General features: G+C 56.2%; 11 protein-coding genes across 11 annotated transcripts; 5 read left to right on the top strand and 6 right to left on the bottom strand.

The window, feature by feature from the left end:
* Positions 1-409: 409 nt before the first annotated feature.
* On the top strand, positions 410-1,855 carry PG985_014358 (homogentisate 1-2-dioxygenase; the record flags this gene model as incomplete). The annotated part of the gene is made up of 2 exons (XM_066834124.1): positions 410-480; positions 541-1,855. 2 exons carry the CDS (start codon positions 410-412, stop codon positions 1,853-1,855), a joined length of 1,386 nt encoding a protein of 461 aa, XP_066678864.1.
* Positions 1,856-2,031: 176 nt separating this feature from the next.
* On the bottom strand, positions 2,032-3,157 carry PG985_014357 (mitochondrial carrier domain-containing protein; the record flags this gene model as incomplete). Its single annotated transcript, XM_066834123.1, has 2 exons — positions 2,032-3,051; positions 3,125-3,157. 2 exons carry the CDS (start codon positions 3,155-3,157, stop codon positions 2,032-2,034), a joined length of 1,053 nt encoding a protein of 350 aa, XP_066678863.1.
* Positions 3,158-4,387: 1,230 nt separating this feature from the next.
* On the top strand, positions 4,388-5,098 carry PG985_014356 (uncharacterized protein; the record flags this gene model as incomplete). The annotated part of the gene is made up of 1 exon (XM_066834122.1): positions 4,388-5,098. One exon carries the CDS (start codon positions 4,388-4,390, stop codon positions 5,096-5,098), a length of 711 nt encoding a protein of 236 aa, XP_066678862.1.
* Positions 5,099-5,788: 690 nt separating this feature from the next.
* PG985_014355 (uncharacterized protein) lies at positions 5,789-6,499 on the bottom strand (the record flags this gene model as incomplete). Its single annotated transcript, XM_066834121.1, has 1 exon — positions 5,789-6,499. The coding sequence occupies one exon, from the start codon at positions 6,497-6,499 to the stop codon at positions 5,789-5,791; it is 711 nt and encodes a 236-aa protein (XP_066678861.1).
* Positions 6,500-8,125: 1,626 nt separating this feature from the next.
* PG985_014354 (uncharacterized protein) lies at positions 8,126-10,140 on the top strand (the record flags this gene model as incomplete). The annotated part of the gene is made up of 8 exons (XM_066834120.1): positions 8,126-8,355; positions 8,461-8,618; positions 8,692-8,796; positions 8,860-8,975; positions 9,043-9,350; positions 9,455-9,583; positions 9,681-9,789; positions 9,877-10,140. 8 exons carry the CDS (start codon positions 8,126-8,128, stop codon positions 10,138-10,140), a joined length of 1,419 nt encoding a protein of 472 aa, XP_066678860.1.
* Positions 10,141-10,804: 664 nt separating this feature from the next.
* On the top strand, positions 10,805-12,095 carry PG985_014353 (uncharacterized protein; the record flags this gene model as incomplete). Its single annotated transcript, XM_066834119.1, has 2 exons — positions 10,805-11,105; positions 11,164-12,095. 2 exons carry the CDS (start codon positions 10,805-10,807, stop codon positions 12,093-12,095), a joined length of 1,233 nt encoding a protein of 410 aa, XP_066678859.1.
* A 274-nt stretch (positions 12,096-12,369) lies between these two features.
* PG985_014352 (major facilitator superfamily domain-containing protein) lies at positions 12,370-13,927 on the bottom strand (the record flags this gene model as incomplete). Its single annotated transcript, XM_066834118.1, has 3 exons — positions 12,370-12,927; positions 12,990-13,763; positions 13,826-13,927. 3 exons carry the CDS (start codon positions 13,925-13,927, stop codon positions 12,370-12,372), a joined length of 1,434 nt encoding a protein of 477 aa, XP_066678858.1.
* A 651-nt stretch (positions 13,928-14,578) lies between these two features.
* Positions 14,579-17,890, bottom strand: PG985_014351 (2og-fe oxygenase superfamily protein; the record flags this gene model as incomplete). The annotated part of the gene is made up of 5 exons (XM_066834117.1): positions 14,579-15,707; positions 15,782-16,012; positions 16,069-16,529; positions 16,612-17,386; positions 17,445-17,890. 5 exons carry the CDS (start codon positions 17,888-17,890, stop codon positions 14,579-14,581), a joined length of 3,042 nt encoding a protein of 1,013 aa, XP_066678857.1.
* A 3,555-nt stretch (positions 17,891-21,445) lies between these two features.
* Positions 21,446-22,963, top strand: PG985_014350 (Tyrosinase-like protein 1; the record flags this gene model as incomplete). Its single annotated transcript, XM_066834116.1, has 3 exons — positions 21,446-22,297; positions 22,391-22,557; positions 22,666-22,963. 3 exons carry the CDS (start codon positions 21,446-21,448, stop codon positions 22,961-22,963), a joined length of 1,317 nt encoding a protein of 438 aa, XP_066678856.1.
* A 586-nt stretch (positions 22,964-23,549) lies between these two features.
* PG985_014349 (uncharacterized protein) lies at positions 23,550-25,331 on the bottom strand (the record flags this gene model as incomplete). Its single annotated transcript, XM_066834115.1, has 1 exon — positions 23,550-25,331. The coding sequence occupies one exon, from the start codon at positions 25,329-25,331 to the stop codon at positions 23,550-23,552; it is 1,782 nt and encodes a 593-aa protein (XP_066678855.1).
* A 501-nt stretch (positions 25,332-25,832) lies between these two features.
* Positions 25,833-27,562, bottom strand: PG985_014348 (uncharacterized protein; the record flags this gene model as incomplete). Its single annotated transcript, XM_066834114.1, has 2 exons — positions 25,833-27,289; positions 27,361-27,562. The coding sequence occupies 2 exons, from the start codon at positions 27,560-27,562 to the stop codon at positions 25,833-25,835; spliced, it is 1,659 nt and encodes a 552-aa protein (XP_066678854.1).
* Positions 27,563-27,706: the final 144 nt, after the last annotated feature.

Here is a 27,706-nt window from a genome sequence, read left to right as displayed (position 1 = left end):
CTTTTTTTGCGAAGAACACCAATCGGTGACCACTGGGTCTATGTCACTGGTCATATTGAAGATTGCTATCTCAAAGGGTTGCTGGCAAAGGGACTCCCAACGCGGAGAAGAATTGGGGAACATGCAAGTTGGGTCACGTCCTCGAGGTTGTGCCTCGGCAGCTGCCCAAACCCGAGATCCAGGCGACAACCGACGTTCGATACGGACACATCCAACGATCGCAACTATTCTTCTACCTCGTTTCGTATTTGGCTTGATCGTTTTTCCATTGTACCGCAGTCTTGGCCTAGGGATGACCTCTTGGCTTTCTGAGGGGATGGAGAAGTATGAGCTTACAATCCCCTAGAAGCCAAAACATCCCTCCTCAGCACAACTTACCATCACCCGTTTCACCACCTGAATCGTGAGAATGGCGCCAATGACAAATTTTGCTGTCAAAGATCCGTACCGGTACCTGGAGGGATTGGGCAACTATCACTCGTAAGTTGCTGTTCTTGGGTTCGCCATCGCTGGCCGAAACCCAGCTAATTAGGAGTTTAGGTCAGAGGCGCTCCAAGGGGCAATCCCACCAGTGAACAACACTCCCCAGAAGCTACCGCTGGGTCTACGCACCGAGAGAATCAGCGGGAGCGCTTTTACATCGCCGCGCGACCAATACCTGCAGACTTTCTTGTACCGGTCGCAATCCTCCATGCTGCATGGCGACTTCGTACCCCTCGAGGTAACGACGGGCTACGGCCCGCAAACGTCGGTGACGGCGGCCCAGATCAGCCCCAACTCCTACTTCTGGCCCTCCTTCCCCGTCCCTGAGAGGGCGCACTGGATCACGGGCCAAGCTCTGTTGGGAACCAACGGCGATCCCGTCAAGAAGGAAGGTACCGCCGTCTGGGTCTTCAGCGCCACCGAGGACATGCCGGCCCGCCACGTCTTTTCCAGCCTGGACGGCGAAACGCTCATCATCCCGCAGTCCGGCGCCCTCGACATCCAGACCGAACTGGGCTTTCTCATGGTGCGCCAGAACGAGATCGCCGTCATCCCCCGCGGCGTGCGTTATCGCGTAACACTCCCCGACGGGAAGCCGTGTCGTGGTTTCGTGTGCGAGTTGTTCCAGGGCCACTTCCGGCTGCCGGACCTCGGCATCGTGGGCACGACGGGCCTGGCCAACGTGCGCGACTTCCAGATACCCACAGCAACCTTCGACGGCGCACTGGAGGACGGCGTCGCCAAGGCCAACAATACCGGAGGCAACGATTGGACCATTGTGTCGCGGCTGGCGGGCAAGCTGTGGCACTGCACGCAGACGTACACGCCCTTCGACGTGGCGGGCTGGCACGGCACGTGCTACCCCTATAAGTTCGACTTGGGGCGGTTCTGCCCGCTGGGCAATACACTGTTCGACGAGCATGACCCGAGCCTGTACACGGTGCTGTCGGCACGGCAACACGGGGCGGAGCCGGGGACTGCCGTGGTAGACTTCGTCATCGTGCCACCGCGCTGGAACGTCTCCGAGGACACGCTGTGGCTGCCTTACTATCACCGCAACACCATGCAAGAGTTCTTCAGCGCCATCGTTAATAACCAGGACCCGGCGTGTCCCTTGAACGATGTCAACCGGGTGGCGAACCGGTTCGCGCCGTTTGGCGCTGGGCTGCACGGGGCAATGAGCACGCACGGGGCCTCAGATGCCGAGATGCGGGCGGCGCAGGATCTCGACACGTCTAAGCCGCAGAAACTGCAGATGGACGGGCTCACTCCCTTCATTTTGGAGACGGAACGCCCGCTGGTTTTTAGCGAGTGGGCCTACTCCTGCGCCCAGAAGAACCCGCAAGCCAAGGGTCGATTGGCCAAGATGTGAACCCTCCTCCTCTCTAGTGATCGTATCTGGACAATGAGTTACGACGAGTGGTTTGGATTGGCCGTCAGCCTGTGCGTCTCTTTCTCTATATCGTATTTGGACTCTGTCTATGGCACGCTAGCTGGGAATCTTCTATGTATGTACAGTACAATAGCGATAGGGAGATTGAAGCCCACTTAAGGAAAACTGCTATCCTCTTCACTCGCCCTCCCTCGCGTAAGCCACACCTTCGAGACTTCGTACATGCCCAGGTACAAGCCGCTACCGACGGCGGTCCAGGCCGCTCGGAGCACTGCGCCTCGGAACAAGCCCGGCACACCCCGCTCGCGTAGTACCTGCCGGGCCACCGCGAGCCCGCCCCGCGAGCCCCTGACCTTCTTCACGGCGGCCTGCTTACTGGCCTCTGTGGTAGCCCCGGGCTGGTTCTTCGTGGCCTGCTGCTCGTCGCTGCCCGCCTGCAGCATCATGCGCGTCTTGACCACGTCCATGGGCGTCGTGACCACGGCCGCGAAGCTGCCCGCCAGCCCCGCGCTCGTCCCCGTGATCCAGCCCGTCCGCCACAAGCTGGGTTCTTGTTGCTTGCCTTCCTCGCCTTTCTTCCACATCAGCCCCCGCACGTGCTCGAAGATGGGGAACTGGAGCGCCGTGAAGGGCAGGTTGCGCGCCACCATGGCCGTGTACCCGGAGAGCAGCTTCCTCCCGGCGCTTGCCCCGCCGCCGCTGGCCAGCTGCCGCAGCGCTTTCATCGATGAGGAGCCCGTGATGCCAGGATTGCCGTTGCTTGAAGCGCCCGACTGTTGCCGCTGCACCATCTGCGCGTTCTGCTTGATGACCTCGGCGGGCGTCAGGACGACGCAGCTGGCCATCTCGGCGAAGGCGCTGGCGGCCGAGTGCACGAGGGGCTGGGGCAGGTTGACCAGCTTCTTCGTGCGACCGTCGGCGGGTCCGACGTGACGGCCGAGGAACGTCTTGGCGGCCTCGTACGTGGTGAAGAAGGTTCCCGCCGCCGGCAGCGTGGCGACGATGACGATGCCGATGCCCTGGTAGAGGCCGCGGAAGAGATGCCGCGGGGGCGCCTTGGTCTTGGCCGCGGGGTCCGCGAAGGTCTGCAGGAAGTCTTGGGACTGCTGCCGGGTTTTCAGGGTGTCGAGGGGGTAGATGAGTAGGTCGACGGTGAAGGCGGCGGCGGCGCCGGCCTGGGGGTGGTGGGGTGCGTTAGCGATGAAGGTGGGAGGAAGGTCAGGCAGGCTTAGGGTCGTGGTTACTCACGAGCATCACATCTCGATTCGTGCTCCCACTCATGGTGGCACCTTTGGTTTTCAAGGGGGCTTATGGGACATCTACCTAATGAAATGCGAGTGTATCTTTAGATCAAAAGGAATGAGCGTGGTTTGGCGAGCGTGGGAATCATTGAATGGCTATGACGACATTGTTGATCCGGGTCGATTTGGCCAATTAGAATGGGATCGCAAGTGGGGATGGCGAGATACATAAATATTTGTTTCTCCATAATCACCAACTTCTTTCTTGCTCAAATGCTTAGTTCATTGAATGTGAGAATGCTCAGTTGGAATCGCGCCGTCATCATCAATCCATTTTCTTCCCTGGTATCGGATCTATGACCCGTGTTTACTGAATGCCACACACAAGTCCGTCCCGCGTTGCGTCTTTGCGGGTCAGCATATCTGCGCCCGGGACGTGGGTCTGACTCTGCTTATCAGGACGCTACGATGACAGCTGCCTCTGGAGTTTGCCTTGGAGACTATTGTGAATCGATCAGAATCCATTTGCCGTTTCATTCGAGTAAGCAGAATGGGCCTGATTGCTAGGTGTCGGTGTGCGTCATGCGACGACCATGCACCAGGCGTGCTGCCTGCATGGTCGTTGCTGACTGTTCCCTGGGGCCTAAAATGCATGCCATCTTAGCTAAGCCCCGGGCTCACCGTCAGAGACGATGGGTGACTCTCACCTCAGCTTGACTCACCCACGCATCACCAACATGGAAAATCCACTCATTAATCATTCAGCGGGTAAGGCTGGTAGCGTCCCGCAACAGGGGGGCAGTACATGAGGCGGAGCCGTTTGGGGCGCGACTGAAAATACCTACAGCCGTAATACGGGGCCGGGCACCTCTCTTCTGCCAATCACAACACTCTTCGCGACCCGAGTCTGACATCAGCCTAAGCCTTCAAACCAATGAGGCGCTCAAGATGCAAAGTAGAGATATCACATATTGGAAACTGCATGGCAGCCTACGAGTGAGCGTTCATGCCGACACTCCCTCGCCTCTGTCGGGTGCCCCCAATCTTAGGTGATGATGTCCAACCCAACACAGCTCCTGTAAATACTCCCGCCATCCGCTTCCCCGGGCTCTGACAAGTCATCTCCTTTCTCATTTCGACGATTCTGGAGAACCACTGTTTCGTACTTGCTGTAACACCTTGTGGTAATTTGATAATATCATTGCTATCCACTTCCTAACAATATCAAGACGCATACTCGCAGCGAGAGACGGCCCTCTGACTGCCAGTCATGGAATATCAACACCTCAATACCGATCCCGAAGCCGCCGATCAGGCCGATTTCACACCGGAGAAGCCATCATCAAAACCGAGATTCTGGCAGAAGGGGAAGGCACGAAATTGGAGTCCGAGCCAGGTCATACTGGTTGCTGTCGGCTCCTTGCTAGCTATATGGGGCGCGATAGACGCAACCTCCCGGGCGCTCCAATGGGCGCGACAGTCCGTCTTTAGAGGCGAGAACCACCCGCCGTGCTGGTGCGGCACGTCGGATGAGGAGGCCGTCGCCATGGGCTGCACCTGGGACCACATCGCCGTCGACTGGCTGCCCACGCACTGCGTCGACCACGAGCTGGTGGCCGAGTTCGACGTCGCCGGGTCCGGTCCTGCGGGGGCCTGGCCCTACTACGTCTCGGACCTGCACAAGGTGGCCCTGCTGACGGAGACGCAACGGACGGCCGTCAACCTCACCGACATCGACGAGCTGGCGAAGGAGGGCAAGGAGTACTGGACCACGGTGGAGTGGCACATCTCGCACTGCCTGTTCACCTGGCGGAAGCAGGTCCGGTCGGCGGGCGGCGGCGTGTCGGTCGAGCCTTGGAACGATAAGGAGGCGCACGCGTCGCATTGCAGCGAGTATATTTGGAACGTGCTGCGGACGGGCAGGCCGCTGGACGAGGTTAGCACCGTCATCCTCGGCAAGGACCGGCATGTGGGCGAGTAAGTCAGGAATCTGGATTCGGAAGGAGGAATATGGACATGCTTGATTAGCACACCCAACGACTTACGGTACATCCAACATATCATCCTACTTTTTATGGTATCGTGCTGGGACTAATGAAATCGAAACTTGGGGGCCCACGTCTGCCTTATCACCCAAAGTCAAAGGTACTGGGCACAATGCTTTGTTTGACATCCATAATATGCCATGTGATTATTTTTAAAGCACAACTAATCATATGAGATTTTGATTTTGAATCCTTGCCTAGATGCTTGTTACCACAGGAGAGAGGACAGCAATAAAAAAAATCTCGATCACGGCAGGAATCGAACCTGCGTCCCCCCTTCCATGCTACTCGGGTTACCCTTGGAAGAACCAAGCAGTGGACCCAGCCGCTCGTCCGGAGTATTCTACCGCTGTACCACGTGACCAATGAATGGACATTGATCATGTTGGAAGGATATTTGAACGAATGTAGAGCCCACAGAGAACATCATGGTTTCCGCCGTTTGATACGATGGCCCGGTTACTTTTGTTGACATTCCAGCAGACTACGCGTATTCCATACCTAATGTGGCAACATGAACTAATGAGGTTACAAAAGGTACTAGCGGACGATTAGCCCATATTTCACGACGTCCCAGTCGATGACTTCCTTTGAAACGCTGGACCTCATGTGCCTGTTGGGCCCTCTTATTGCTGGGATCGACATCCACATCCCTTAACATGGTGCCATCCGAGCCGAAACCGATCTGGACCATCCGGTTCGTCATCCGAATCCGAGACCTCATTATACTCGTCTGGATTTCCCGCGACACGCCTTCTGCGATCGTCGCGTTCCACTTTAAGATAGTTGTGTCGGTTGATCTCCGGTACATCTACGTTGCGAGGCCCAAGGATTCGGATGCTGTAGGGGACAGGGTCATCGCGAAAATAGTTCACCTCCATGAAGTTGTCCCAAGCACCCCACCACTCGTTGTCCCCATTGAGAGACTCGCAGTCATGGATTGTGACGTTCTTAAGGACGGTCATGTCCTCCAGGTGGAGTCCGTGCTTGTAGAAAATGAGCTCGGAGTTCCAGCCCATAATGGACAGCTGCTGAATCCAATGCTGCTCGCGTGGGTACTTTCCCAACTCGAATTGGTCGAGGTGAATAGTATCTACTTCGAAATCCACATAGTGATATTGGGCCGAGTCGGAGCTCATGAAAGCCTTGGTGTAGTAATGCTGCAAGAGAAAGGACCGGGCCTCAGAACATGCCCCCAGCAAAGGCGGCGGCGGGGTCCGCTTCCGACCAATATAGTCCTCATGGGCAACAACGACGAGCCGAGGCTCTATAGCCATGGCCCAGATGCGTTGGCGCAACTCGAGTGGCAGTCGGGGGAAGGGGTGAAAGGGGAACATGATTTTACGATATGTGTCAGAGGGCGAGAGCAGAGGAATAAGAAGAAAAAGAAAGGTGAAAGAAAGTTGGCGAGAGAAAGATTGAAAAGGAGAATCGTGGTTATATACTACAAGCTTAGACAGGGGCCTCTTCGGCGCTAAGTCGCGGGACTCGGCAAGGCCCCTGTCCCTACCCCTGTAGAGTACCGCAGAGCAGGTTCTGCGATTGCTACATATCACTATAAGCATATCTCGCGATACTCGTCTCCCAAGAAGTACAGATACTAGTTTGATAGACCGGACGCCAGTCGTTCTCGCTCAGAGATACACAAATTTAAACACAACTATCTAGTAGACAGCCTTAAAGCATCATCGGTGGCATCAACGCGGGCCAGATTGAGCCGCCGAACCCGGCCGTGGCCATGTCCATCCAGTTGAGGGATGACTCACCGCCCTGCGGGACTCCATTTTGAACGTCTTTGCAGGCTGAAGTGGGCCAGGGAGATACGGCCGCGTCCCCTCATCAGTCGGGCAATGTAAATTACCACCCTATCGTTGATATGATAGAATCCAAATATATTTGGATGATAACAAAAGGATTACAGTCCTATGTTCACTGACACGAACTCAACACGATGTACTTGAGGGTACCTTTAAGTACCAATGGGCGTTCCAGTAGTATTGTTGTGTAAGAAATAATACAAATTTCGAAACGAAAATAGCAAAAAAAGAGGTAGAACAATGATCACGGCAGGACTCGAACCTGCGTCCTCCCCTTTACGCACGAAATCGATGCTGCGGAATCTCCCCACAGCATCGCCTTCGTGCCTATGCGAGGGGTGTACTGCCACTGTACCACGTGACCGAGGAATTGTTGAAGGATTGACGCGTCAAAAGAGCATTTGAACGAATGTGGAGTTTCCAGAACTACTGTAATTATCCCTTTTGGTGACACTGATACACTCCACTAATTAGACGTGATAGTGGGTGTGATCTTGCCCAGTCTGATCCGGGGAATGAAGCGGACTGTTGAGGTGAGAAATGTCATAGAGGGGGAATCGAGACAAAAACTGCTTTATATGTTATGGGGGGAAAACGTGAACATCACTTGCCCCCAACCGATGGTGGTTAGCTAGCCAGGCTAAGCCTATCGACACTTGAAACGCATTAGCAGAAAACAAGAGGTAGGTAAAGCACTAAGAGAATAAGGTCTGACATTATCTCCAAAGACTGTGGCTGACATGATGGCAGATGTCTCGGTACTCGACGGCATGTTTGCCAAAACTCTTTCGCATAAGCTTCACACCACCGTTAAGGGACGACATTTGTAAAGGCTGCTCGCCACTTTCCCCGCTTTGGAAAATACTTGTGGCCTCCAGGCTACTGGGTCATCCGCCAAAAGGGAGGGAGTCCTACCCAGCCACAGTGTTCTCGGAACAATTACGATCGATGTAAGACGCAATGTAACCACAATTGCTCCGGGTTCCGTTCTTGGGGAGGTCGCTCTCAATTACTCACCCGACGTATGTGCCACCTCACCAACGTTCTGCAACCTCGTTCGAATTCGAGAGCATATATCCGGCTCATTTCCTTCTCTGGTTACCTGTGGACTTCAACTCTTGATTGCCACCTCATCCATCGCAAACCATGGATCAGCCAGACAGAGACACTGTCATCGCCAAGTTGCGAGAGTCGGGCTTAGATGACGTGCTCTACCTTCCTGGACACGAAAAGTACGACGCCCGAGTGGCCAGCTACTGGTCTCGCTCGCCCCGTCTCCATCCCTGGGCCTTTGTCCAACCACGGAATGCGGAAGAAGTATCTATGGCCGTAAAGGCTATCGTATCTACCGATGATGTCAAATTTGCGCTTCGTGGGTTAGTATACACAGACATAATCGTCGCCATTTCTCCTGATTTCCCATCGCACCGCCTGCACGTGTGTCGCTCGCAATGTCAATTCTGATAACAGTCTCTCTACAGAGGTGGCCATACCTGCTATGCCGGCTCGAACAACATCGAGTCGGGAGTGACCGTTGACCTCGGCCTCCTGACGAAAACCACCTACAATGCCGACACCGGTATTGCTCACGTGCTACCCGGCGCTCGATGGACCGATGTTTACGACCATGTGCAAAGCCGTAAGTTGGTCCCCCAGATTCTAACCCAGTGAACCAACTACATCTGTTTATGGGCTAATGATTCGTTAACTAGATGGCGTGATGGTGGCAGGAGGCCGTGAGGGACTCGTCGGCGTCGGTGGTTTCATCACCGGTGGCGGCAAAACGTTCTACACCTGCCGCTATGGCTTTTCCTGTGGTAAATCTTGGTCGATTCAAGAGTCATCATCTCGGAAATACGACAACTAATAAGGTGCTCAAGACTATGTGGTGAACTATGAAGTCGTCCTGGCCGATGGTTCTATTGTCATGGCCAATGAGCAAGCCAACACGGACCTGTTCCGCGTTCTCAAAGGTGGCTCTAGTAACTTTGGGATCGTGAATCAACCTCATCCACAGGGAAAGGGAACTGAAACTAATGTTGCTCCTTCGTTACCCCTATCAGGTCACGCGCTTCGATCTTGAAGCCTTTCCGGCCACACCTGTCTGGGATGGCACAGCGATCTACCAGAAGGCCGAGAAAGAAGCTCTCCTCAAGGCGTTCTCCAACTTTACCAAGCGCCTCAACCACTACCCCGACAGCCACGTTCTCTTTGGCTGGATGTACGTGCCCGAGGTCTCCAAGGAGATATTCTCTTCTACGACCCTAACGCATCTGGACGGTGTCGAGAATGCCGAGTCGCTCCAAGAGTTCCTGGACATCCCCTGCCAGTCCAGCATGAAACTGACCAGTATCGCCGAAAAGGTCGCTGCGTTCTTGCTACCGTCTGACAAGTAGTGAGTAACCTCCGAACCCTTTTGTCCTTCGGCAGTTAGCCACTTTGATTCGTATGGCTGCTAACCGGAATACTTGATAGTGACACATGGTTCACATTGACCTACAAGCTTGATGACAGGTCTTTGCACAAGACCCTTGAAATATTCGAGTCTCTTGTCGAGAAGTTCAAGGCCATGTTCGATGACCGGTTCAATCTACTGTTAATGCTGTGAGCCCCATTACGTCTGATACCACCTGTACCACCCTCTCATGTGTCGGGTCTCGAGTGCTATGTACACAGTGGCCGAGGCTAATAATGGAAACAGTCAACCCCTGCCTGCCTCTTTCATCAAGAACTCGGCTACGCGTGGCGGCAACATGCTCGGTCTCGAAAGCGTGACCGAAGACTCGGTTCTCCTGGTCATGGATATCATGGTAAGTCGAACCGCAGGCTGCAAGCTCTCGATCAGTTCCTCGTGATTCCATCTGTGAACTAACAACGCACTGTCTATGTCCTTGCAGGTGCCAGACAAAGAGCAGGAGACCGCCTCTTTCCCCACAGTCCAAGCAGCTATAAAAGACTTGGAAGACTACACCAAGTCCATCGACGGCGCAGTGGCCTTCCGCTACCTAAACTACTGCAACGGCTCCCAGGACCCGCTTGGAAGCTACGATGCGGAGAACATCAGGAAGATGAAGGACGCGGCGGCCAAGTACGACCCAACTGGGGTCTTTCAGACACGCATGCCGGGGGGTTTCAAGATCTCCAAGGTCAAGTCGCCATGATTGAAGCTGCTATCTTCGGATGACCAATTTCGGCGCCCCGAATTATGACGATCTTTCTATAGGGTGGGCGGAGATATGGACAGGGCGCTGAGCACGATTCCTGTCTACTCTGTATGGCCATCGTATAATTATTCGTCCAGATTCCACATTGAATTTGACACAACGTGAATTCCCGAATGGGCTGGAACATGATTGAAGGAATTTCGCCCGACGTTTGCCAGAAAGTGTGTTGGAGTAGGCTGCGCCTCCCACTTGCATAGCGCTAGAATTAATTGCAAATGGCAGGAGAACCATGCCTGGGAGTCTGGTAGCGAGCCTCTGGTACCAGCGCCGTGCTTTGCAGATCTGGATGAAGGAGAACGCAAGCCTGCCGCAAAAATGCGATGATATGATTTGTGGTTTTGACGTGATCGATCACAGAGGGAATCCCCGTCCGGGGCATATGTTGCGACCACTGGGGGTAGGGGTGGGACTCTCTCGCGCTCTTCGCCCCTCTGGGGGACCTCGGCCATACTACTCTACCCGCCAAGAAGCGATCGCTCCCTTCTCCTCACTCGACCCATAGTCTCACCGGTGCAGTCAGGACCCTGGGGTAATGGTGGTCCCCCAGAACCTGAAAACTCTCTTCAACCACTGACTTCACCAATTAACGTACCTAGACAAGATGACGAACCCCATTGAGTTCATTGACTCCATCGGCGTCGATTCCTTCAAAAACGACACCGAGAGGTATGCAGCGAAGGAGGCAGCGCGCAGATTGCTTGCCCGCATCGAAACGCCGTTCGAGAGGATATGGGCCCTGGCCTTTGAGAACCCCGTCCTGATCGCGGGCCTGCAGCTCTGTCAGGACTTGGGCATCTGGGCCAAATGGACAGCCGCGGTCGGCAAGGGAGACGAGGGCAAGACGCAAACCTTGGAAAGCCTGCTTGGCTTTTGCAATACCACCGTCGAGCCCAACCTGTTATGTACGTTTTGTTCCCATGTTGTTCATCCGGGCCAAGCTAACGAATACCAACTATGTAGATCGTTTTCTGAACCACATGGCTGCCCTGAATTTCCTGGAAGAAGTCGAAACCAAAACCTGGAAACCCACGGCCTTCTCACTAGCTATGGGCGATGGTGTATCTTACATAGACCAGAGCGTCCGTTGCGGTCTCGACCACACCATCCCCGGCGGCGTCAACCTCGCCAAGTTCCTGAAAGAGAACGGATACCGAGAGCCCCTGGACAAGGAGAAGTTCGACAACTACCGCGACCTCTACGGCGACGACTTCTTCGCCTTCTGCCAGAAGAACCCCGGCGCCGGCGGGAGCTTCATCGGCCTAATGACAGCGCTCCGAAACCACAAAATGGCCTGGACCGAAGTCTACGACACCCAGCGGCTCCTCGACGGCGCCGACCTGGACGTCCCCACCGCCGACAGCAGCCAGGCGCCGCCGCCCCCGCTCTTCGTCGACATCGGCGGCGCGCACGGCCTCGACACCCAGCACCTCCTGACGCGCCACCCGCGCGAGATCCCCGCCGACGCCGCCCTGTACGTCGAGGACCTGCCCGAGGTGGTCTCGACGCACGCGCACGAGGAACTGGACCCGCGCATCCGGCGCGTGGCCCACGACTTCTTCACCCCACAACCCATCGTGGGGAGCCGCGCCTACTTCCTGCACGCGGTGCCGCACGACTGGCCCGACGCCGACTGTCTGCGCATCTTCGGCCATACCCGGGCGGCCATGCGGCGCGGCTACTCGAAGCTGCTCATCTACGAGGTGGTGCTGCCCGCCCGGGGCGCGACGAGCCTCATGACCACGCTCGACCTGCAGCTGATGGCCTGCGTTTCCGGTATGGAGCGGACCGAGGCGCACTGGGCGCGGCTGCTGGGCGAGGCCGGGTTTAGGATTGTGGAGATCTTTCGGCATCCTAGGGCGGTGGAGAGTGTGATTGAAGCTGAGCTGGCTTAGGTCAAGTGAATGGAAGAAGGGGCCAGGAAGGAGAGCATTTGGCGGTCACATCGTGCTCACAATAGAACGCTACTTAGCCGCTTGCTTACCTATGTAGGGATTTTGCCATGATATGGTGGCGAGCGTCTGGAATCGACGGTGTGCAATTGTAGCTACCTGTGTTTGGCTAATACAATCAATCGTACATGTATTGTCATAAGAGACAGCCTCAAAGCTTTCCAAACGAGCTCTAATTGACATCAACGCGCCGCAAACCATATCGAGTGTCGCCGTGTTAACCAGCCTTCGTCAACGACTCGATTCCCGTTCGCGTTTCCGTATGCTCCTCATTAAGCTTGCGGTGCTTGATGAACGCGCTGGCCACCAGGGCGACGCCCGACAGGCACGTGTACATGATAAACATGTTGCGCATGCTCCACGCAAACGCCTCGAGCACGACGTGCCGCTGGACCCCGTCCGTAATCGTCTGGGTGATGCCGACATTGGCGGCGGCCTGGCTCCCCGAAAGCGCCCGCCGCACCGAGCCGTCCAGCCCCGCGGCCGCGAGCGACCCCTGCCGCGCCTCCATGCTGTTCTGGAACACGACGCCGCCGAGCACGACGGACAGGGCCGAGGCGACGTTGCGCAGGAAGCAGAGGCAGGCCGTGGCGGGCCCGAACGTGACGTACAGGCCCGTCCCGAGCGTCATGAGCGCCGCGCCGACCCAGAGGATCTCTTGGTACCGGCCCGTGCGGTGGATCACGACGCCCGTCAGGATCTCCATGATGGCCATGGTGCCGATGAGGGGGAGCATCAGGATGCCGCTCTTGAGGGGCGACGCCTGCAGGACGCTCTGCAGGAATAGGGGAGGTAGTATTCGATCCCGATCAGGACCATGCTGTGCGCGAACGCTACGAGGAACGTCGCGTTGTTCGACCCGTTCTTGAACATGGCCAGCGGGATGATGGGGTACCTGGCCAAGCGGTGCTCGCCGAAGACGAAGAACCCGATCATGAGCCCCCCGACGACGATTAAGCAGATGACCTTGGGGCTGTTCCAGGGAAAGATAGCGCCGCCGAAGTCCAGCCCAAGCAGCAACAACACCGCCACAGCGAGGATCGAGACGGTGCCGATCCAGTCAATCGCCTTGATCCCCTCGCCGAGGCGGGTGCGCGGGTTGTGCACATCCAAGAACAGCGCGAGCAGAAGGAAAGTAAGCCCCCCGATGGGCAAGTTAATCCAAAAGCTCCAGCGCCAGTCGAACTGCGTAAACGCCCCGCCGAGCAGCGGGCCCGACGACCCCGCGAGCGCCCACACGAAGCCGACGTAGCCCTGGTAGAGGGAGCGCTCGCGCACGCTGAAGAGGTCCGAGATGACGATGGTGACGAGCTGCATCATGCCGCCGCTCGCGACGCCCTGCAGCGCCCGGCCGGCGATGAGCATCGTCATGCTGACGCTGAGCGCCGCGAGCAGGCTGGCGGCCGTGAAGAGGGCGACGGCGGCCAGCAGCAGCGGCTTGCGGCCCCAGATGTCGCTGCATTTCGCCCAGATGGGGCCCGTGGCGGCGTTGGCGAGGAGGTAGGCGCCGCCGATCCAGACGTAGCCTTGGGCCGAGTGCAGGTCGGACGTGATGGTGGGGATGGCGATGGAGACGATGGTCTGGTCGAGGGCGGCTATGAAGAGGGAAAGCTACGTGGAATTGTTAGCTGCATCCTTATGGGGCTATTCGTAGGACAGGCTGGGCGGTTTACATAGAGCGCGGCCAAGATGGCATACAGGCGCAGTTTTGTGCGGGCCTTGGGGCGTTCATTTTCATCGAGGTCCAGCGGTGCAGTTGGGATTACAGGGTTCATGTTAGTGAAGACCCCGACCGCGGGAGGCTCAGCTAGCACTCCTCCAGCGGGTGGCTTAGCGTCTGGCGTGATAGTATCCATCTGGCACGTCGAGTTAAGCTGTATAATGCTTGATTAAAAGACGCATAGTTCAAAAGCTTTCGTCTTGTGGTTTTCAGTCATGAAGTGAGTATATATGCATGGAGGCTACACCGGCGTGACTCACTGGCTGATCGGGAAGTAAGCAGCAAGTTATGACTGATAGGGGATGAGCTGCCGTAGGCGCTCCAATCACCCCGCCAGGATGCCCCGATCCCCGGATTTGGACCCCTGCTAGTCCTGCTAGAGCCTACTGAAATCTGGGGTTGGGTGGTCTGCAAGAACGAAGTCACCTGTGTCAAGTTTCCATCATTGAAAAGCAGCGCTTACTTCTCTGGGACGAAGAGAGTGAGGGCGTTTCAAGGCCAGACTTCAGCTAAATTTTTTCAATTGTTTGAATAGACGTAGCACCCTGATCATACAGAAATCCCGCTGTGGTGAATCAGAACGCACTTTTGATTGAAGACCTGCAATGCAACAGAACATGATAACCGTGTTAGTCAAACCGGCCCCAGTGCCATTCGCAACTGCCCAGACGGTGAGGTGAGTTTTACCTGTGTTGACAACCCATGCCTAATAGTCCATGATGCTACTGAGTCGCATCCTCGAAGCGCCTGGCTGGTCAAAAGATGCACTCCCCGGTCTCTTGTTCCCGGACCCCCGGGCAAGCACGCTCGGCGCCGGGCCGACCTGCGAGTGCGCCAAGGGCACGCGCTCGTCCGGATTGTTACCGGGAGGCTTGCGAATGTCGTTGAGGAGGACGAGCTCGGCGTAGAGCTCGCTCCCGAGCGCCGCCTGTACGCACGGCGTCCGGAACGCCAGAAGCCGCTTCTCCAGATTGCCGATGTCCTTCAGATGCTGTTGGAAGTCCGCCTGGTACTCGGTTCCCAGCTTCGTCACAACAAGCGTGTATGGGGAGCCCGACTTGACGGTCTGACAGTGGAACTGCTCGGCGGGAAGCCGCGACTGGATATGGTCGCGGAGCTTCCCGACCATGGAGAAGCGGTGTGTTTGCTCGGTCCTCGACGCGAGGAAATCATTGAGCTCCTTACACGCCCCACTGTCCCTGCAACGGTCGGGATCGCCTATGACATAGGTGTTGCCAGGACAATCTCGGCGTTTGTGAGCCCATCCAGCGGGCTTCTTGGGGAAGGGACCGATCTCCGCCAGGACGTAATGTCTGACTAAACTTTCAAAGAAGGGCTTCAGGCTTGCCGGTGCTGGCCGACCAGATTGGTGGATGGTATCAACGACGTCAGCAAGGAACATCTCCGCCCACTTATGCGGCACGTAGGATACGTTGTAGCCCCTCAAAACTCCCTGAACCTGCTGTAGCAGTACGGGTCTCTTGTGTGCTTCTGCGACACTGCTGCAGCAGATGTCTATCACCTTGTCTGCCTCGTCCCAAAGTCCGTGCAGCATGCACTTTCTGGCAAGATGCATAAAACCGGCGATCCGACTCTCTCTGTACCTTGAAACATCCGTAAACTCGCCCCAGTGAGACTGACCGCGTCCCACCGAGTAGCTAGATTCGACAGCCGGTACCAAATCGCTGGCATCGACCTCGAGCTGGTCTACGGTGCCCCAGAAAATATCCTTTGCAATTGCCTTCGTATCCTGCGTCGCTGCGCGATCGAGCATTGCAGGGTTTAGGGTCAGGAGCAAGGACTTATCCGCGCGGTCCTTCAACGCTGGCAGCAAGCTATAGACCACCAATAGTGTTGGTAAGCGTATGTTGATCTCAGTCAGGTTTTGAGAATCGCAGGAGGTACTCACCTGTCATTGACCCATTCTATTCCTTTCTCTCTACCCAAGAGTCTCAAGATCATGGAGCAGTCTTTCGAGTTGAGGCGGGACGTAGAGTTTCTGAATCGATTATCCGCGACAGAGACACTCCACTCTTGGAGAGACTGCCTGGTTTCCATGATCTTCAAGTCCCTGGCAAGATTGCCAAGAGCTGTATCAACATCGTCCAAAGTGGGAAGATTCATTACCATCCTTCCAAGGCTGTGGTATGTAGTGAGCGTTCTGATCCGGGATAGTGGTTGGGGTGTCCAGCTTACTACTTGTCCCAGTCTCCTTGCAGACGGCCCATCCTGTTTTTGTTCAAGTGTGACGCAAGCCTTGACAGTACAGGGGTCAAACTTCCCAGGGCCCATGAGTCTTGGAAGTCATAGTGGTTGTAGCCGTAAGGGCGAGAGTAATTGTAACTGCGATATGAGCCAAAAGTCGGATCCGGGCGGCCAAAATCAAGAACGGCATTAGTAAAAACTTCGTTCCACAGGTCGAAATCACCCGTCTCAATAGCAAACGACAGCATCTCGGAGAGGGTTTTGCCCATCCGCCTCTTAGGTTGGGCCACGAGCTGTTTCAAAAGCTCGACGGCAACTCTAGGCGCAGGGTCGGTTGTGTCATAGAAAGTCTTGACGACCAGCTTGGCAACATTGCTTGCGACGTTGTCTCTTGAAAGTGATCTGATATCAAGGAAGTCTGCCAAGTCCTCCTTGCGAACAATGACAGCAGCCTAGCACGGTGCAGCATGATTGAGATCAGTTATCGGTTGCATTCAGTTGCGATGCCGAGAGTAGGGTCATTCATTTACTTACCGAGTCATGATATCTATACTCAGAAGGCATGCTTTCGTTCCCCGTGAAGTCCCCTTCGGTCTCGCTATCGGGATCTCGATCAGAATACGGGTTTGGGCCTATGAAGTTCGGATCAATATTGATGCTTGTACCAACCTGAGCCCCGTCGCATGTCGCGACATGGGTAAGCTCGTGAGACACATCGTCAAAGTCGCTGCCTTCATCCTCAAATCCCGTTCGGGATTTGGTGGTATTTGCAAGCAAAAGCAGGTACCCAGACGAAGCGCATGCTTTCTGGAGAGCGTATACCCGGGCTCTATCATCGCCCTTCATCGTATGCAGCGAGAGGCTAGTCTCAGAATACTTATGTGCGAGTGGGTACAAAAGCCTTGTCGCATGGGGGTAACGGATATGTGCGCTCTTCAGCATAGACTCCAGTGCAACTTGTTGTTGAACAACGCCACCCGCTGACGGCTTGCTAGACGGGTTCCCGTCCAGTACGATGTTGTATGTGATAACCAACCGATGGCCCGAGGTGATCTCTTTGACCTCGTGGGTGACATCAGAATACCAGGCCAAAGCGGTGAGCTCGAAGGCAGAATCCTGGCTCGTTTTGAGGACATACCGCTGCCCGCTGTGGGACACGTGGACGTCTCCTCCGTCATGGGCTGACGGAAGACAGATGACCAGCGTGGCGATCATACCGGGGGCCTTTTCGGAGTCTTTGTGCGGCTTGAAGAAGGACCCAGGGTCGTACAAGAGAAGCTTGTACGGCTCGGCCCGCGCATTGTGCGGCCTGCAGTCTCATTGTTAGGATGCCGGGCCTGATAAGAACGAAAGGTCGCGATGCTTACATGCCAAGTTCTACTGAGGCCACATCAAGGAGTGCCTGCACGTATTCGGCCCATTTCGGGTTAGAGAAACTGAAGCCCTCGTGGCCAACCTCCCATGTCTTTCGAACAGACTCATCAACCACGGTTTCATCGCCGCGACCGAAGGGGGCTCGGTGGCAGGCCTTTCTGATGACCTCAGCATCGCGAGGCCTTATCAAGGGGAGTGGGATGTGTATGCCTCCGACCTCCAGACCAGGGAGCATTAGATTCGAATAATGCTTTGACCAGGCAACATCACCAAACGTCTCAATGGCGTTGATGCTCCGGCCAAACTCCTTTTTCCATGACGTCAAAGTCGGAAAACCGGACGATTGGCCTGCAGCCCCGCCAACAACCTCGTCGTCGTCTTCTTCACTCCCGGTCGCATCAGAGTCCGTCAACTCATAGACGGTAATATCAGGGCGCATGGTCGGGAGCTCAAGAGCCGATAAAAACGCGTAAGATGACGGTGGGATGTTAGTTCAATATAGAGAAGATATCATCGAATTGGCTTGTAAAGAGCTCCGAAGATGGATGCAGTTTGAGAACTGGAGGAACTCCAGCTGGTAGCTGGGGCCTCTACGTGCAGGGGTTGAACGCGTCGGGATTTAGCGCGACGACACGAATTCATGTGTCTTCGGGTCGATCTCAATAGTGCCCGCAACCTACCAAGATAGTGACATAAGCTGCGAAAAAAAGAGACTTGATAAATCACATACTCTAGGGACAGGTGATTGAAATGAATTGTTGAAAAAAAGAGAAAAAAGAAAAGTAAATGCGTTTGGCAGGCTGGAGAATCGATTCCGCTGGTTTGATGTTCTATTTCACCAGCTAAGGCACTGGCAGGGACAGGGGTGCCGGCAGTTTCGTACGTGACTTCATTTCAGTGTCAACACTAATTACACAGTAACAGGAAAGGCTCACACCGAATTGTCAACCAACGACGAATTTCTTCAAATTCATTTCCGATCTTAATTCCGTTATCACCGAATACGACTTCTCGAGTTTCTGGGTTGACGTCGGTTCGAGCTTTTTGTAATAGGAAGGTCGCGTATTCCCTGGGTGGTCGCGAGAAGACACCCAGCCAAGTCGATATTACTTGAAAGGTTATATCACGCCATGCCCTCCCATGTCTGAATGCTTTATCCCAAATTAATCGGACAGACATAGTGCATAATTGAGAGGTGACAACCTCCTCAATCAAACGCATCTTCGTAGCGAACCCAACTTCAGAGCGCCTTGTCGCACTCTCGTTATGCGGTGCCTCGATCGTCAACCCCTCGTTCACCAGCGCCCTCTGGTTCCTAGAACACCCGAGAAGGGGTTTGTTGGGTGATGACGATGTGAGTAGTGTGTTGTGTTATTTTTGCGACTCCCAATTGAAAAGCACCAGGTTAGTCGAGGTACGTCGACGATAAGGCGACAGCGACTTGGCAGCACGGCCCGCGTTATGGCCGGGTGTACGCCCACTATGGCGTCGTGGCCAGAAACTCCGCCAGTCTCGACGACCTGTATCAAATAACCCATCCACAGGAAAAGCCGGTGTGTATTCAAGATGAGCTGCCGCTCAACCGGCTTGGTCCTGCCAGCAAGATCGCCAGCACACTAGAGAAGACCGAGCTCCTCGCAGGTGCGCCGCTCCGCTCAATGGCCATTTAGGTGACCGAACTGGCCTATGGAGGCTATCGCCGTCGCATTCAAATGGGCATATAGACTGGCCAATATCACATCTTTGGTGCGTTTCATCAAGCGCCATGCCAATGTCAATTACTCATCGCTTGATTTAAAGAACAGCATATTTACTGGAACTGGACCCGTTAGTTACCCTTGACCCTGCTCTGCTGGACGCAAAGACGGCTGACGACATCAATGCCAACGTAGCAGATGCAGCCATCCTACACCGGGTGGTAAATTTGGCTCTGCACCGCGTCAATCGGTGGACGTCCCCGAACGGGCCACCAAAGCACCGGTATGTTCCACGCCGATGATCTGGCGGCGGCGGGACGGCCACTTCCGTGGTCGGGGTGATATCTTGCCGCGCCTGTCTCTATGCGCATCATCCAATCTTCGTCGGGCGACATGTTCCTGTAGTGCAGTCGCATCAGATAAGAGCGCAACGTATCAGAGAGAACTTGTTAGCAAGGCAAGATGTTGCTATTTAGTACTTATAGAAGTCCAATGAATGCGATGCACCATACTATTTGAATTGATATGGTACATTCAAGTACCATTTGGACTGATGGAGACGATCATCCGGGATACGATACCTTAGAAATTGGCCCAGAAGGTATATCGTGGGCAAACGCGAGCGCGGCAGATAGGGGCTCGCAGAGCCCCTGAAGAGATAGTCATTTGGGATTGCTCAATAAACTATAAACCAAGCTCCTCATAGTTGGTGAATATATTTCACCTCGATCTTAGCAAGGCCGACAAAAACTGCCTCCGTTACCTCGAAAGCAGCGAAAGAGCCTTTTGAATGGAAACCGTCGTCTTCGCTGTCCTTGGCAATCGCTAAGTCATCCATGAAAGCCCGGCACTTGAACCCCTTTTCCGGATCTAACGACGCCACAAACCATGCTTATATAATCCGACTATCCTACCCTCAGAAATTAAATGGGAGAATAGAGTCTCACTGCAGACCATAGAAGTGCCGGGGACTAGGAACCGCGAAATTGGTTATGTTATTGTTTGTCACAAATCAAGAGGTGACGAGCTAATGAATGATGTGCATTTACGTCACAACGATCTAATTAGGGTCAGAGCCGCTCGGATGTCTTGACGCCTGCCTGCGAGCGGCCAATCCCAACAATAGACCTAAAAAGCAACGAGAATTGCCGATCTGCATCTTCACTCTGAATCACACATTCACGGAAGCAGTTCTCCAACAGGAGATACCATACCGCGCTCGAATGTTGATCCTGTCTGCCCTAACCAGAGGATTTTCCATTCAGCTGAACCTCAAGCGGGCGTGGGTTTGACCATACTCCCGTAGTCCCAAGTCGTAACGAGCCGTTGAGCGCCAAGTCCGCGGCTGATACTTTGACAGCGGATGACTAGCTAAAGCGAGAACGGACGATAAAAAGCAATCCGACGCGATTGCGTTTGTTATGTCTCTGGGGTCAATCTTCCGTCATGTCGATGTTCGCATGGAAATTATGCCTTCGCCATAGAACAGGGCCCGTGGGAAGTTTGTCTTGCATCCAAGTATTTTCGGATATGATGTTCCGACAGTGCTGTTTCGCGTGGCGAGATCAGTTCAAGGAGAGACACCCATCCACTACGCAGCAGTGGCTGCTGCAACTAGCAGCCCTCTAATGCGAACTAAGATGACGGCAAGGCTTCGGGAACTAATCCCGTAACACGACCCGTCCCTGTGGCTTGGCCCGATCTTGAGTCTAGATTCTGCTCCTTTGGTACGAGGTACGGCAGACCATTCAGCTCATTGCCGTGCTATGCATTTCGCCATTCTCCTGTGGCTCATACAGACACTCTATCTTAGAGAGGGTCTCAAGTCAATCGCCACATTCTCAACTCCACCGAACGACGGTTCATCAAACTCTCCATGCTATTGTGGGCAGCAAGTACGCGCCAAGACACAACAACATGAACCGGTCCCATTGCTTGGCGAAAACGCCCCAGGATAGGCGCAGCCTTAGTTCCCCAATCTCCGTGGTCTGAATAGGATGACAGGCCAGAGGCGATAACGTTCACTACGTTTAGAAAGTGGTTCAGCAGACCAAGCTATTCGGGGTCTGAGAGCCTCACTGATGCCACAACGCCTCGTGCAGTCCACAATCTTTGCATTCCTCCGCTGACATACATACCCAGCCATGCCACTCTTTATTCTCCTGTAGACTTGATTCCATCATTTCATTTCGCTCTCTCAGTTTCCTTGCCGGATAGTCGTCTACTATCTCGAGCTCACCACTTTCCAAGTTACGGACTCACTACGAAGCAGTCCACCACGCTCTTTCACCACTACCATGAAGCTCACCTTGACGATATGCGGAGGCGTGACCGCGGTGTCTGCGCTCACCCTGCCGTTCAACATGCCAATCCCAGTCCCGGATCCGGTGCGGATGTTCGAAGCGGCCGCGTCGGCTCCTGCCCTGCCCTTGTCCGCCTTCCCCAAGTTCGAGACTGTGAAGATGGAGGACGCGAAGCAGCAGGCGGCGGCGGCGGACAGCAGTCAAGAGAAACCGAAGGTCGCCTCCGCACAAGGTGCCGACGCAGAGAATCCCCCACCACTCCCCAACGGCGGCAACTCCCACAATGCCACCGCCGACTCGGCGAGCATTGCTGAGGCCCCAGCAGCTCCAGCAACCCCAGCAACCCCACCCAATGCCAACGGCGGCACCCCCGCCAACGCCAACAGCGACAGCAACAACAACAACAACAACAACAACAACAGCACCGTCGACGCGCAAAAGAACGACGCCGCCCCCTGCGGCACCGCTCCCCCGCGCCTCGAGTGGCGCGACTACCCGACGCGCAGCAAGCGGGCCCTGGTAGACGCCATCGCGTGCCTGCAGTCGAAGCCGCCGTCGGGCGACTTCCCGCCCGCCACCAGCCGGTACGAGGACTTTGTGCGGCTGCACCAGGCCTGGACGCCCAACATCCACAACAACGACATGTTCCTCATCTGGCACCGCTACTTCGTCTGGAGCTTCGAGCAGGCCCTGCGCAAGGAGTGCGGCCTCGCCGTGGACGCCCTGCCCTGGTGGGACGAGACGCGGGACGCGGGTCGGTTCGCCGCTGCGCCCGTCTTCACGGGCGAGTATTTTGGGAGCTTGCCCAAGGGGAACGGGACGGCGGGGACGTGTATTACTGATGGTGTGAGTACTTTTCTCCTCCCTTCATGGGGTGCCATGGTGGAAGCTGGCACATGTCGGACTGTACAAATTGCTGACCAAGTGATTACCCGCCAGCGCTTTGCTGGAACCACTCTGCATATCGGACCCGGATCCGGCAGCGAGCCGCACTGCCTGTCCCGTGCCGTTGACGAGTCGATGACGTCCGAAGTGAACAAGGACTACGAGAACATCTGCCTCTCGCGCAACAACTACGCCGACTTCGCGCGATGCTGGGAGCAAGGGTAAGTCTTCATCTCCCCCTTCATCATTCACAACAGTCTCTCTCTACCCGCCCCTCTACCCGTCCCTTCACATGCTTCAAATGGCGCCTTGTACTAACGCGACTCCAGCCCCCACGGCATCGGCCACAACAGCGTCGGCAGCGTCATGGCCGACGTGCGGTCCTCGCCCGGCGACCCGGTCTTCTGGATGCACCACCTGTACGTGGACCGTGTGTTCGCGGCGTGGCAGGACCGGGACACGACGGGGGCGCGGCGGCGGACCATCGAGGGCTGCGCCGACGGGGCGCGGCCATGCGCGCCCCTCACGCTGCAGACGCGCGTGCCCATGGCCGGCCTGCTCCCGGACGTCACCGTCGGCCAGGTGCTCGACACCACCGACGGGGCCATGTGCTACACGTACAAGTAGCCTGCTCATATAGCGAGAGGGGAAGAGAAGAATGAGGGGTAGATAGAGGGGGGAGGCGACGGCGTTGATAATTGTAATGACGATCTTTCCCTTTGTTTAGATGATGAAGAGTTGGCAGATGGGGCCTAGAAAGCAAGCGACAATTGCTCGGGTGGGGGGATGATGATCATAATGGAGAGGACAAAAGTTGTTGTTGATACCCCACGGTTGGCCTTGCTGACACATTGATGATCGATATGATTCTGCGACCAAGCAACAATTCAAATACAATACCACGAAGACATGATGATGTGCAGCTTGTGCTGAGTGTTGCTTCTGCCCATCAATTGCGAGAGGGTGGTCGATTGCCGTAGAGGTAAAATACACCAGACCGTGTCTGCTGGGAACTATCCCAGGTGCGATGCACAAGCACTAACGGGTTGGGCTGATAAAATAAACAACCATGAGGGTTCATGAAGTGGTGAAGCGAGTGTACGCGGCGCAACACTCATGTTCAAGGAGATGATCTATTGAAGATAGTGTACTCTATAGGCAGCAATATACATGCAATATACACTGTTATTACAGCAAGCAGCCTCTCGCCGTCCTACGACGAACCCGTCGGCACCGAAGGCACCGGCGTATCCTTCGCGACCGGCTTAGACCCCGTCTTCTGCTCGAGCGCCTTATCCAGCACGCCCATATTCTTGAGCTTCTCGGCCCGGACGCGCGCCCGGCCGTCCATGCGCTTCAGGACCAAGTCGACGCCGAGCGCGCCGGCGAAGAAGCCGCCCAGGTGCGACGGGATGTCCATCAGCGAGCGCCGCTTCGAGAACAGGGCCGAGACGTTGAGGCCCAGCAGCAGGCCCAGGAAGATGACGCCCTGCGGGCCCTTCCACGGGTCCGGCGGGTACCCGAAGATCTTGAACTCGTCGTCCCGGTGCAGCCAGAAGTAGGCCGCGATGACGCCCCAGATGGCGCTCGAGGCGCCCAGGGTCGTGACGTGGAAGCTGCCGGTCGCGACGAGCCACGTCAGGCTGGTCAGGAAGCCGAGGGTGCCGGAGGTGAAGTAGATGGCCAGGAAATTGCCGCGGCCGACTTCGTCATGCAGACGCACACCGAAGAACCACAGTCCGGCCATATTCGGGATCAAGTGAGACAGCCCGCTTTGGTGGGAAAAGATGGCGCCGATTAGCTGCAAGGGGCGAGGGACGGCGGAACTGAGGAGGAGATATCGGTTCAAGAGGGGCCAAGCAGGCGGGAACTTCCACAACCCAAATACGGCCACGTTGGCGAGAATAAGGGCCAGACAAGTCGCAGCAGCCGGCGGGATATCGGGCCAAAGTCTCATGGACCGGGTGGGAGGCTTGTACATTTCGGTGGCGAGGTAGGCGGCAAACAGGACCAGGGCGGACATCGCGAATGCAGGCAACAGGCGCTCCCACATGGCCTTGTCCGGGGGTGCTTCGAGATTCGAAGTCGCGCGCTCGGCGTGCTTCCGCCTCCACGGACTCACGTATTGCGGCTGACTTCTTTCAGTGGACAATCTAGTTTCGCCGGCCATTTGTTCCTCTTCTTCCCGCCTCGCCCTCTCTTCTTCGAGACGCGCCTCTTCGGCTGCTTGCTTGGCCATGTTCCGCGCCCGAATGCGATCAATTGTACTTTCTCCGTAGGGCGAGTCACTCTTGGGCTTCCGTGGCAGTTTTCCAATGGGCGCTTGAGTTGGCTCTTGTACTTTGGCGGCGGCTTTTTCGGTTTCAGGATTTGGCTCTGTTGCCTCGGCATACTGCTCTTGCTCCTCGAGGAGCCGCAGCTCGTCCTCGGCGCGGAGACCAGCATTGACGATTTCGTCTACGGGGATATGCTTGCGAAGATAGTCCAATGCGGCGACCTTATCCGAAGGCGAGTACTGGGCGGTGTTCTGCTGGAGATCGGGATCATCCAGAGTGCCAGCCACCCGGCGGCCGTGTATTATCCTCAGTAGCCGGTTCGCGTCTGCCGCCTGAATGTGCGGGCCGAATATCTCTTTGACCTCGCGAGGGTTGAGCTCCTCTTTGCGAAAGGGGAGGCCGTCCGCATCGGTGTACGAGTCCGGGATCTGGTTGTAGTGGATGATGGCGCGGAACATGAAGGCCGTTCGAACCGACGTCCGCGGCAGCAGGCGGCGGTCACATTGTAACCGGCTTTGTCGGAGAAGTCCAGAGGGAGGTGCGACTAGCCTAGGGCTAGGATGGCAGGAGGTTCGAGAGGTGGTAAAGCATCGCGACGCGGACGAGACGAATCGCTGCAGGGTAGAAGTTCGTGCGACGTTGGCGGGGCGGCTCGACACAGCTCGGAGTCCGACCTGAAAGCTGGATACCGGCGGCGCAAAGGCACAGAGGCTGTTCATGGTCCTCGATTGCAACGCTCTTGACCCGGCGGCTTCGGGGTTCAAGGCTCCATGAGCGCACACCTATGTATGGAAAGAAGAAGATGGCAACGGAGGTCGCAGGCCCTGCATAGGCATTGGTTGATCCAGGAGCAGCAAACCGAACCAATTGCAAGTCGGAGTCATAGATCTTCAATGCGATCTCACCACTGCGAATGCTAATTTTGGTGGTGTCTGCTGGCAATTTTCGGAACGAGCCGCCCCACCATAAAGCTACAGGTACTAGGGATGGGGGCCTGCTGTGTTCTGGGTGACACACGCCTGGGGTTTTACCACCACCAAACAAATACCACCTCAGCATTCAACCAGTGACATGTCAGACGGCCGATATGTTTGATATTGTGCTTCCATAATCTACAGATCTAAGTCTAATAATTCCGACAGATACGCGCCTTTAAAGTCAAATACACCGTGTGGCTCAGTAGCTCCAGCCACATATCCAGCCACAACCACTTCCCGCCTTCAACACGATTCCGCTTCAACCCTCCTCGTGAACTGCAGCCAGGGCCCGTTCTTCTGGCCAGCAATATGGTCGTATAGCTGGTACTCGCCCTCGCGGTGCCTCCCCTCGACGCCAAAGGACTTGTCGCCGCGGCCGACCTTGGCCAGCTCGCCGCCCGCCAGCTTGAAGTCGCCGAGGAACAGCAGGTGGCCGACGGTGAGCGTCATCTCGGTGTACGCCAGCCCCTTGCCGAGGCAGCTGCGGATGCCGGCGGAGAAGGGCACGAAGCAGGCGTGGACGCGGGCGCGCTCCTCGCGGTCCATGGCCAGCCAGCGCTCCGGCCGGTAGACGAAGGGGTCGTCGTAGGCCTGCGCGCTGTGGTGGATCGCGTAGGTGCCGACGCCGACCTCGCAGCCGACCGGCAGCGCCTGCCCGTCCACCACCAGCCCCGCCGTCGCCACCTCGCGCATCAGCCCCGTCCCCACCGGCGGCGACATGCGCAGCGACTCGTCGATGCAGGCCCGCAGGTACTCGCACGAGGCCAGGGTCGCGGCCGTGAGCTGGCGCCGCGAGCCCACCTTGCTGCGCACCTCGGCCGCCGCCCGCGCGTACGCCGCCGGGTTATTGGCCAGGTAGAACAGCACCGAGGCCGTGGCGCAGGCCGACGTGTCGGACCCGGCCACGATCAAGGTGGTGCTCTCGCTGGCGATCTCGTTGTGGCCAAAGGCGTCGCCCGTCACAGGGTCGCGGGCCTCCTGCAACCGGCTGTAGACATCGAACGAGGCCGACCGGGAGGCGGGAGAAGGGTTCGCGCCGTCGGCGCTGGAGTGTGTGATGGGGGGCTTCTCGAACACGCCGCACAAGGTGCCGCGGCTGAACGCCTTGCGATCCCGCAGAAGAATGAAGACGAACTTGAGGAACCGGTTGCGCGCGTAGATGGCTTCCCGGAACAGGTGCCTGTCGAGCCTGAGCCAGGAGAGGCCGGGAAACTGGACCAAGGAGGAGATCCGGACGTTGGACTTTTCGATCATTTCGGGGACGTAGCGGAACTTGTCGCTGCCCAGAAGGTCGTATTGCGCACCGAAGACGATGTCGGCCATCATGTCGAAAGCGAGGTAGTTGCACCACCTGGCCACGTTCGTCGGCTGACCCCATGGCTTGTCTTCCTCTTCGCCAGCCTTCACGTCCTTCTCTACCGAAGGCGGCAGGAGGATGTTGCAGAACTTCTGAATGTGTGCGGCCAGGCGTGGCTCGTATTCAAGCTGTGCTTTGGTTGATACAGCCTGGGCCATAATGCGACGGCGTCGGAGGTGCTCCTTGCCGCCGCGGTGGGTGAAGGTGTTGGCCGTTTGGTGAGTCATGACTTCGTAGTGGCTACTTTTGAGGTACTTGTTAGAGGTCGTCGGCCCGTAGATGTCGCGTAGGCCCTTGGCGGTGTTGATGTAGAGCTGGTTTGGGCCGTAGCGCACGTAGTCACCTGGTGAAGTGCCGTGTCAGTCACAGCCCGGGGTCGCACTTGTGATTTGAGGGTTTTGGATATGGACTCACCGTATTTCTCGTGGCATCTCCATACATCTATGTGGATGTCGCCTCTCCAAGCATAGTACGAGGCTCGAGCATTGGTGAACCTGGAGAGGAAAGGGCCTGGGTACTTGGCTAAGGGGTGAAAGAAGGCCAGATAGACAAGCCGAAATATGACGTAGAAAACTGTCGACGCGGCCGCGCCGGCCAAAAGTGCTGGATAAAACATGGTGCAATAGACTAGTAGGGGTATCGACACGAATGAAGCTCTTGAAACAACTTGCAACGTCTAGCTATCTAGGTGCATCTCTTTGAGCCCTTGGGCCAAGCAGATAAATAATGGGATAGCTGCTTCCTACACAGCCATCCTGTA

The sequence above is a fragment of the Apiospora marii genome (assembly GCF_038362585.1).
Source record: "Apiospora marii strain CBS 49790 chromosome Unknown utg000011l_segment0_segment0, whole genome shotgun sequence".
NCBI classification, from domain to species: Eukaryota; Fungi; Ascomycota; class Sordariomycetes; order Amphisphaeriales; family Apiosporaceae; genus Apiospora; species Apiospora marii.
This window is presented reverse-complemented; position numbering and strand designations above follow the sequence as displayed.